The sequence below is a fragment of the Zea mays genome, chromosome 1, assembly GCF_902167145.1.
Source record: "Zea mays cultivar B73 chromosome 1, Zm-B73-REFERENCE-NAM-5.0, whole genome shotgun sequence".
NCBI classification, from domain to species: Eukaryota; Viridiplantae; Streptophyta; class Magnoliopsida; order Poales; family Poaceae; genus Zea; species Zea mays.
Genome location: NC_050096.1, coordinates 255,489,217 through 255,499,202, shown reverse-complemented (window position 1 = coordinate 255,499,202; position 9,986 = coordinate 255,489,217). Strand labels below are relative to the sequence as shown.

Here is a 9,986-nt window from a genome sequence, read left to right as displayed (position 1 = left end):
CTAACCAAAATGTTGTAGGTACCAAACGGGTATTCCGCAACAAGCAAGACGAGCATGGTGTGGTGACAAGGAACAAAGCCCGACTTGTGGCCAAAGGTTATTCACAAGTCGAAGGTTTGGATTTTGATGAAACCTATGCACCCGTAGCTAGGCTTGAGTCAATTCGAATATTACTTGCCTATGGTACTTACCATGGCTTTAAGCTATATCAAATGGATGTGAAGAGTGCCTTCCTCAATGGCCCTATCAAAAAAGAGGTATATGTTGAGCAACCTCCCGACTTTGAAGATAGTGAGTACCCTAACCATGTTTATAAGCTCTCAAAGGCGCTTTATGGGCTCAAGCAAGCCCCAAGAGCATGGTATGAATGCCTGCGAGACTTTCTTATCACTAGTGGCTTCAAAGTTGGAAAAGTTGATCCTACTCTCTTCACCAAAACTATTTCTAAAGACTTGTTTATATGCCAAATTTATGTTGATGATATTATATTTGGGTCTACTAACAAGTCCTCGTGTGAAGAGTTTAGTAGGATTATGATACAGAAATTCAAGATGTCGATGATGGGGGAGTTGAAGTATTCCCTTGGATTTCAAATCAAGCAACTCCAAGATGGCACCTTCATCTGCCAAACTAAGTACACTCAAGATATACTCAAGAAGTTTGGAATGAAGAATGACAAACCCATCAAGACACCCATGGGAACAAATGGGCATCTCGACCTCGACACGGGAGGTAAATCCTTAGATCAAAAGGTATACTAGTTGATGATAGGTTCTTTACTCTATTTATGTGCTTCACGACTGAATATTATGCTTTCTGTATGCATGTGTGCATGGTTCCAGGCAAATCCTAAGGAAGTTCACCTTAGGGCCGTGAAAAGAGTCATGAGATATTTAGTTTACACTCCTAAGTTTGGTCTTTGGTACCCCAAGGGATCTACCTTTGATTTAATTGGGTATTCCAATGTCGATTATGCCGGATGTAAAATTGACAGGAAGAGCACATTAGGGACTTGTCAGTTTCTGGGAAGATCCCTAGTGTCTTGGGCTTCAAAGAAACAAAACTCAGTAGCTCTATCCACCGCCAAAGCCGAGTATATTGTTGCAGGCCATTGTTGTGCACAATTACTTTGGACGAGGCAAAATCTTAGGGACTATGGCTACAAGTTGAGCAAAGTCTCTCTCCTATGTGATAATGAGAGTGCAATTCGCATGGCGGTTAATCCCGTTGAACACAGCCGCACTAAGCACATAGACATCTGGTATCACTTTTTGATAGATCACCAACAAAAGGGGATATCGAAATTGCTTATGTTAGCACCCACAACCAATTAGCCGATATCTTTACTAAGCCACTAGATGAAAATACTTTTAGAAAACTTAGGAATGAACTAAATATACTTGATTCTCGAAACTTTGATTGAAACATTGCACGCATTGCTCATTTATATATACTTTTGATCATATCTCTTTCATATGGTACAAATGCATATTTCTTATTCTTCTTGTACCAAGGCTAAGACTAATAATGTGTTGTAATGAGTATCTCTATAATTAGTCTTAGATTGAAAGGGAAATGGAGTATTAGGCGAAGGCAAGGCTTCCACTCCAACTCTGACAGTATCATTTCTCTGTTGCCTTTACTCATGAATTTCTCAATTGGTATAAAACCTTCACTCATATTCTTTTTACCAAAGGAGAGAGATTAGGCCCCAAAGGGGGAGAATTAAAAGGCCTCTCAAGTTTCTTCATTTTTGGTGCTTAATGCCAAAGGGGGAGAAAGTATTGGGCCCAAAGCAAAAGGACCGCACCACCATTTTCAAAATTCAAAACTTTTAATTGGTATTTGTTTAACAAAAAGGAAGAAATTATTTCAAGTAGTATTTGTTTCAAAAGAGAAAATCATTTCAATTGCAAAAACCCTCTTGACAGCTAATGGGAGAACCTCTTCAGGGGGAGCTTTTATTTTGTCAAAGGAAAAGCATTTGAAACAGGGGAGAAATTTCAAATCTTGAAAATGCTTCTTAAAATCTTACTCTTGTACCTTTGACTACTTGCAAAAGAATTTGAAAAGACTTCTCCAAAAGATTTGCAAATACAAGCTAAGTGGTGCAAATGTGGTCCAAAATGTTAAAATAGAAGAAAGCAATCATACACATGAAGAAATTATCTTAATTGGTTTAATTCTAAGTAACTTATGCACTTATGTCAAAAATTGCAAACTAGCTACATTTTCTCACTTTATATTTGATTTGGTTTGAGTTGGCATCAATCACCAAAAAAGGGGAGATTGAAAGGGAAATGGGCTTAATCATTTCCTATAATCGATTTTAGTGTTTGACGTCCATCACAAACCATGTGGACTAACTAGTTTGCCTAGTCATCATTTCTCTCAGGTGCATAAGGTTCAACATAAACCAAGAAAGAAATTAAGTTGGGGACTCAAATAAATTTGGAGCAAAGACCTGGAGTGGTGCTGCTAGTGGCGCATCGGATAGTGTCTGGTGCCCAGGCCGAGCACCCTCCCAACTAGCCAGTCTCGGGTTTTCCAGAGACGCACTCTGCTATAATTCATCGGACTGTTCGGTGAGCCAACGGAGCAACGGTAACCTGTGCCCAACGGTCGACTGCAAAAGGTGAACAGTGCGTGCCAGAAGTCAGAGTAGCAAGTCAGAGCGGATCGGACATGTTCGGTGCGCCACCGGACTGTCCGGTGCAACTACAGGACAAAGAACTTCAAAGGTCAACAGCTCTAAACCCCAACGGTGCGCTGACATGGCACGCACCAGACAGTGAACAATGCCCTGTCCGGTGCACCACCGGACTGTCCGATGTGCCCATCGACAGCAAAAACAGCCAACGGCTAGGAAGTGGTTGAAGGCTATAAATACCCTCCAACCACCTCCTTCAATGGCATCCAAGTTCACCTCACATTCAATACAAGAGCAATAGCATTCACTCCAAGACACATTCCAAAGATCAAATCCTCTCCAAGCCTCCATATCAACTCAATTCCATTAGTGACTTGAGAGAGGGTGTTTTGTGTTATTTTGTTGCTCTTGTCGCTTGGATTGCTTTTTCCTGCTCATTCTTATTCTCTAAGTGCTTTGTAAAGCTAACAAGAGACACCTAAGTGTGTGGTGATCCTTACGGGGTCTTAGTGACCCAAGTGATTAAGGAAAAGCCTTGACCGGTCTAAGTGACCGATTGAGAGAGGGAAAGGGTTGAAATAGACCCCGCCTTTGTGGCCTCCTCAACGGGGACTAGGTTCTTTGGAACCGAACCTCGGTAAAACAAATCACCGTGTTCACTTGTTGATCTTCACTTGATTTGTTTTCCCTCTCCAAAAGTGCCCTTTCTCATATTGATTTGAGTTTGCTCCCAAAGGTCATCTGCATTGATTGAGCAACTCTAAGCAAGGAGAACTATCTTGCGTACTTAGATTTAATTCTAACGCTAACCCCGGCCTTAGTGCAAGTTTAAGTTTGTAAATTTTAGGGTTTGCCTAATCACCCCCCCTCTAAGCGACTTTCAATGATGAACCATCATGCAGACCCGACGGTAAGAACGAGAAACAAAAGCTACGACAACGTTCGACCATGGAAGTTGCAGACTATCTGAATGCAAAGGAGAAAGATTCTGACCTTGAAAAGGACTTGAAGAAAGAGAAGAGGTGCAACAAAGCATTTGATCTACAGGAAGAAAGGATCAAATTGGACAAAGAAAAGTTTGCGTTCCAAAGACAGCTGGAAGAGGACAGAATTATTGGTTTGGGCCTTAGCACCATGAACTATAAACAGTAATAGTATTATGAAGATCGTCAGAATGAGATTCTTGCAAGAGATTTCAATATCTAGAATTTTCTAGTTTTAGTTAACTATGCTTTGTCAACAAACTTGTTTTAGTTCAACATTTCATCTAAGTACCATCTTGTTCAAGTTTTAGTTTGTAAAGGTTTAAAGGTCATGAATCAACTTCCATAAGCATGTAATAAATTAATGGCTTTATGGTCCAAGATGATTTTTTGCTACTAGATTTCTCTGTTCCCATAATTTTCTTTCTCTTTTGCTTGAGAGGGGACATCGCTACCAGCTTAACTTGATTGCAAGTTGCAGTTCTGCACACTCAAACACTTGCTCAGGCCAATACACATATTGATTTTTTTCAAGTTTCTTGTACTGGACTGAATACAGGGACTGCATGGTACTCTACAACTTGTGGACTAAAAACATGCTCTTAACAACTTGTGTTAACTAGCAGTGTATACATGGTACTGAACACCTTGTGTATACAAGGTTGCTATTAGTGGAGTGGTAATTTTCATCTTCCAGACGTCCAATTCTTGACAGCACCGTACACCACCTGACTGTCGCAATAGTGCGGCAATCCTCATGTTGCAGGCGTCGAGTCCTCCCGATGATGGGTTCAGTTTGCAAGTGTCGAGTCCTCCCTAATCCTAAATTAATTGGTCAAAAGAAACTTACAAAGCCAGCCCAGTCGTCTGAATTCTAATTAAAGACAGAACTTTTTTCCAAAACAACACAGGCGATAGGCTGATCCACTCCCCTTTCGGCATGTATGACCTAGTCACCTAGATAGCCCAAATCATGCACATACTTAACCCCTACAACAAACAAAGATGTGATCTATGAACTAGTCTCCAGGTTGTTGAAGTCCGATTCTTTAGGTTGCTGAAGTCCAATACTTCAGGTTGATGGTCCAGTTTTGAGCGGCACCAGAACATCCTATTACACCAAGGCGCGACGGTGGAGATTGGCTTTCTGATTCCTAGCATGGACTATCGTCATGCAGATCAGATCGGCCATGCACACAGTCCTGGCAGTCTGGCACTCAAACATGCAACGATGGAGTGTGCAATGGAAAAAGTCGTCATGCATATTCAAACCTGAAAAAAAAACTAAGTCAACCCTTCGTTTACATAGTCTGTTGGTAGCCAAGCCTTGTAGGAAGGTATCTATTTTATAAAGTGCTCTCTAAACGTTATATCTAGCTAGGATTTATATAGAAGCTCTTGGAGCTGCTCTAATAGCGCCATCGTCCTCCACATGAATTGGACAATCACGGTAGCTAACTGCATGACACGTGGTCCTGACCTCAGTCGGGTGGAGGGCTAGTGTGTGGTGACTAGATCCTCACTTCTAGGGTGGATGAGTTTGGGTCGTTTGTGTGGTGGGGCGGTGTGGTGCCATGAATATAAAGGAGACCGAACACAAGCAAGCGGCACCTCACTTCCTCTCCCTCCCTCACTCGGCCAAAGCTGACTACAGCCTACAAGCGAAGCGCTAGAAGAGCTCTTCCCGATAGCCATGGCCAAGCCCCCGCTTCAAACGGCTGCGATCATCCTCCTCGTACTCCTCGCGGCCGCGTCGTGCCTCCACACCGTCGATGCCGCCACTTTAGGTACGTACGTACGTACTACTACTACGTGCGAGCGACGCCCTTAGCGTGTTCGCCGTCCGTCTCGATCCCGTGCATGACTGTTGGTGACCGCGCGCTAACGCTGGCGCTCGCGCGCATATGCATGCTGCAGGGTTCTGTTGGGGCAAGTGCAGCGTTCGGTGCGCGGGGGCGACCGCGCGGCAGGCGCGAGCCGCGTGCATGAGCTCCTGTGGCCTCTGCTGCGAGGCATGCAACTGCGTGCCGCACGACATCCATGACTGCCCCTGCTACCGCAACATGCTCACCGCCGGCCCCAAGAAGAGGCCCAAGTGCCCCTGAGACTGAGACTACGAGGTCGACTCACACGGCGGCATCAATGGGACTGCGACTGCTGCCTGCAACTGCGATCCAATCCATGCTGGGCCAGACAACCTATTATGTTATGGATCCAGATACTTATATGGTTGTTAGATTTTTTTTGTTATTTTGTTGTTAGATTTTTGGTTTTATTTGTTTGGTAGTGAATAAGTAGAATGCAGGATCTACTATGCATATTTGTATTTTGTTTTTAGCATTGAGCTAGTTATGATTTTTTTTTCAAAAATATCAAATTTGTGATCTACGAGCTAGACTCCAGGTTGTTGAAGTCTGATTCTTTAGGTTGTTGAAGTCCAATACTTCAGGTTGCAGGCCCAGTGTTGAGCGGTACCAGAACATCCTAGTACACCAAGGCACGACGGTGGAGATTGGCTTTCTGATTCCTAGCATGGACTATCGCCATGCAGATCAAATCGACCATGCACATAGTCCTGGCAGTCTGGCACTCAAACATGCAGCGACGGAGTGTGCAATGGAAAAAGTCGTCATGCATATTCAAACCTGAAAAAATGAGTCAACCCTTCGTTTACATAGTTTGTTAGTAGCCAAGCCTTGTAGGAAGCTATCTATTTTATAAAGTGCTCTCTAAACGTTATATCTAGCTAGGATTTATATAGAAGCTCTTGGAGCTACTCTAATAGCGTCATCGTCCTCCACAGGAATCAGACAATCATGGTGGCTAACCACACGACACGTGGATCGCTCTCCAGAGGATTCCTGACCCGGTCGGGTGGAGGGCTAGTGTGTGTGGTGACTAGATCCTTACTTCCAGGGTGGATGAGTTGGGGTCGTTTGTGGAGTGGGGCGGTGTGGTGCCATGAATATAAAGGAGACTGGACACGAGCAAGCGGCACCTCACTCCCTCTCCCTCCCTCACTCAGCCAAAGCTGACAACAGCCAACAAGCGAAGCGCCACTAGAGCTCTTTCCGATGGCCATGGCCAAGCCCCCGCTTCAAACGGTCACGATCATCCTCCTCGTGCTCCTCACAGCCGCATCATGGCTCCACACCGTCGATGCTTCCGCTTTAGGTACGTGCGTACGTACTACTACTATGTGCGAGCGACGCCCTTAGCGTGGTCGTCGTCCATCTCGATCCCGTGCGTGACTGCTAGTGACCGCGCACTAACGCTGGCGCTCGCGCGCATATGCATGTTGCAGGGTTCTGCTGGGGCAAGTGCAGCGTTCGGTGCGTGCAAGCGACTGCGGGACAGGCGCGAGCCGCGTGCATGAGCTCCTATGGCCTCTGCTGCAAGGCGTGCAACTGCGTGCCGCACGACATCCATGACTGCCCCTGCTACCGCAACATGCCCACCGTCGACCCCAAGAAGAGGCCCAAGTGCCCCTGAGACAGAGACTGCGAGGCTGGCTCACACGACGACATCAATGGGACAGCGACTGCTGCCTGCAACTGCGATCCAATCCATGCTGGGCCAAACAACCTGTTACGTTATGGATCTAGATACTTATATGGTTGTTAGATTTTTTTTTTGTTATTTCGTTGTTAGATTTTTGGTTTTCTTTGTTCAGTTGTGATAAGTAGAATGCAGGATCTACTATGCATATTTGTATTTTGTTTTTAGCATTGAGCTAGTTAAGATTTTTTTAAAAAATATCGAATTTGTTCTATGTTTTCTTAAATGGTAGAAATAAAATCCGAACATTGAACATTGATTCAGAATTGAATGGTTTTTCACCATTTTTGTTGTAAGAAGCAAATAATACATCAAAACTAAACAATTATTCTTATTTTAATATGTGGTTAGCAATATAATTAAAGGTTAACCCTAAATTATATGTATATCTATTTTAAAATATTTAAATTGTATTATAATTCAGGTGTTTAGGATAATGGTGTATCTAGAAACATACCAAAGAAGAGGTTGAATCATAGGTTGGGAAGACTGAAGGTGGTTGCAATACAAACGAATAGAGCCACTGTGAAGAGAATGCGTGAATTGCAAACTTGGGTGGGTTGTTGCATGTCGTTTGGCGATGGCCTGATGGGCCTCTATCTTGTATTTGGCGACCTTTTCATATGACTATACTAAAATTACTATAGGATACTAAAAGCATCTCTAACAGTATACTCATGACCTAAGAAGCCCGTCCATCGTCTACACGCGAAAAATATCGTGACTTGTGACGGAGACGACGGGTCTGGATGAGGCCTCGCCTAATTAAAATGTTTTTGCTATTTTTAAAATCCAGTTCATGTTTTCTGGAAAATATTAGTGCAAGGGGTTTTATTACCCAATCGCCAGTGGAAATCGATTTCTATGGCGGTTGTCTTAAGTGAACCGCTAGTGGAAATTGATTTCCACTATCAGTTTTTATTTACCCGCGTGTAAAAAAATTCAATTTTTACTAGCCTCTAGCAACGCCGGTTCCAAAAAACGCCAGTAAAAATATATTTGCATCTACCTGTATAGTGCTTCTTTGTACTAGTGTATTGTAAGATTTCAACTTTTATTTACATCGTTACAGTCAAGCATATTCTCTCCAATCTCTCAATTACACGTTATTAATAAATACTCGAGTGTTACTTAGTGTCTTAAAATATACTTGACCTGTCCATTGCTTGAAACTTCAATGGGTCAAAATCCTGAGGTAGAGATGGCAACAGGAACAAATCAGTTGGACACTGCAAACTCAAACCAAGGAAATAGAATATGCCTGTTGTTGGTCACTTGTTCTCAAATACTGGATGTCAAGAACAAGGCAACACAATTGTTAATTGTAAGAGACCTTCGTCCTCTGAAGCATTATCTCCCTATGGGTATAATACTCATCAGACGAAGGTCTAGAAAGACATACCTTCATCATTCAATAGGTAAACATGAAATACAAAGGAATAAACATGGTAACATTATCTTCATAATTCATTTATTATTGTATTTCATAAAACATATAAGAATATTAACAATGTTAATATTACATTGATACCTTCGGCTTGCTTGAAGGCGAGGATGCGAGAAAGTAAAAGTACAATCCAGTGTCCCCAGTATGGTGCTACTGTCCATCTATTTATAGGCACGGGACGTAGCCCGGATAAAAGTGAAAGGGAAATGTGCCCTTGGGCAATTTCTATAAATGTTTTGGTGATTAGATGCTCAACACATATTGATTTTAAAGGGATGTGTACTAAGTGGTGAAGAGATGCAAAGAAAGAATCGAGGAATGACTCTAGCCTTAGTGAATAGTTTTTGGTACTAACATATTCCTCTAAGTGCTAGGAACCTTATTTATTGAACTAAGATTGGATTGAAGATGGTTGGCCAAAACCAGCCAGAGATGCACCAGCCTGCGGTGCACCAGACTGTCCGGTGTGCACCGGATAGTGTCCGGTGCCTAGGCTGGCCCAGCAGCAAACTCGCTACTCTCAAGAAATCGCCGAGGGCGCTGCGGCTAAAATTCACCGGACTATCCTGTGAGCAAACAGCGCATGCGCCAATGGTCGGTAGCGCGATCAGCGGGCGACGCGTGGCCAAAGCCAACGGTCATTTGGTCGCACCAGACTGTCCGGTGTGCACCGAACAGTGTCCAGTGTGGCAAGGGGACCAAGGGATCAACGGTCGGCTTCGCCAGGAAAGGAAAGAAATCAGGCACTGTTCATGTTTGGTGGTGTACCAGACTATCCGATGTGTCAGTGGACAGAAGGCAAGAATTTCCTTCCAAATGGAATTCCAACGGCTCCTAGCTGCCTTGGGGCTATAAAAGGGACCCCTAGGCGCATGGAGCAATATACCAAGCCTCCATTAAACATTCTAAGACGCATAGACTCTGCAAGCACGCATTCAGATCTTCATATTTGAGATTTGAGCACTTCTTGAGTTGTAAACTCCCTGCACTGTGTTTGTGTGCTCTTTTCTTGACTTGTGTGTGTGTCATTGTTGTGACTCTAGTTCTTGTGTGTGTTTCTTTCCCTCCCTTACCCTTGTGGTTTTTGTTGTGATCAACGTTGTAAGGGTGAGAGGCTCCAACTTGTCGAGATTCCTCACGAACGGGAAACAACTCTAAGGAAGAAAATTGTGGTACTCAAGGTTGATCATTGGATCACTTGAGAGGGATTGAGTGCAATCCTTGACCAAAGGAGGTCACCACAACGTGGAGTAGGCATTGGCCGAACCACGGGATAAAATCACCGTGTCTCTTGTGCTACTTTTCATTGTGATTGGTTTCTCTCCTTGAGTTCTCACTTAATCACTTG

At 43.6% G+C, this 9,986-nt stretch overlaps 2 protein-coding genes across 2 annotated transcripts; both read left to right on the top strand.

Moving 5' to 3' along the window:
• Window positions 1-5,240: 5,240 nt before the first annotated feature.
• On the top strand, window positions 5,241-5,868 carry LOC100283293 (uncharacterized). Its single transcript, NM_001369529.1, has 2 exons — window positions 5,241-5,420; window positions 5,551-5,868. The coding sequence occupies exons 1-2, from the start codon at window positions 5,327-5,329 to the stop codon at window positions 5,736-5,738; spliced, it is 282 nt and encodes a 93-aa protein (NP_001356458.1). The 5' UTR covers window positions 5,241-5,326; the 3' UTR covers window positions 5,739-5,868.
• Window positions 5,869-6,707: 839 nt separating this feature from the next.
• LOC103643680 (peamaclein) lies at window positions 6,708-7,125 on the top strand. The gene is made up of 2 exons (XM_008666863.2): window positions 6,708-6,807; window positions 6,938-7,125. Exons 1-2 carry the CDS (start codon window positions 6,708-6,710, stop codon window positions 7,123-7,125), a joined length of 288 nt encoding a protein of 95 aa, XP_008665085.2.
• Window positions 7,126-9,986: the final 2,861 nt, after the last annotated feature.

Bases quoted from the DNA above. Each gene is read 5' to 3' on its own strand.
- LOC100283293 (NM_001369529.1), top strand. From the start codon at position 5,327: ATGGCCAAGCCCCCGCTTCAAACGGCTGCGATCATCCTCCTCGTACTC. The intron at 5,421-5,550 runs GTACGTACGTAC...TGCATGCTGCAG, and splicing joins CGTCGATGCCGCCACTTTAG to GGTTCTGTTGGGGCAAGTGC.
- LOC103643680 (XM_008666863.2), top strand. From the start codon at position 6,708: ATGGCCATGGCCAAGCCCCCGCTTCAAACGGTCACGATCATCCTCCTC. The intron at 6,808-6,937 runs GTACGTGCGTAC...TGCATGTTGCAG, and splicing joins CGTCGATGCTTCCGCTTTAG to GGTTCTGCTGGGGCAAGTGC.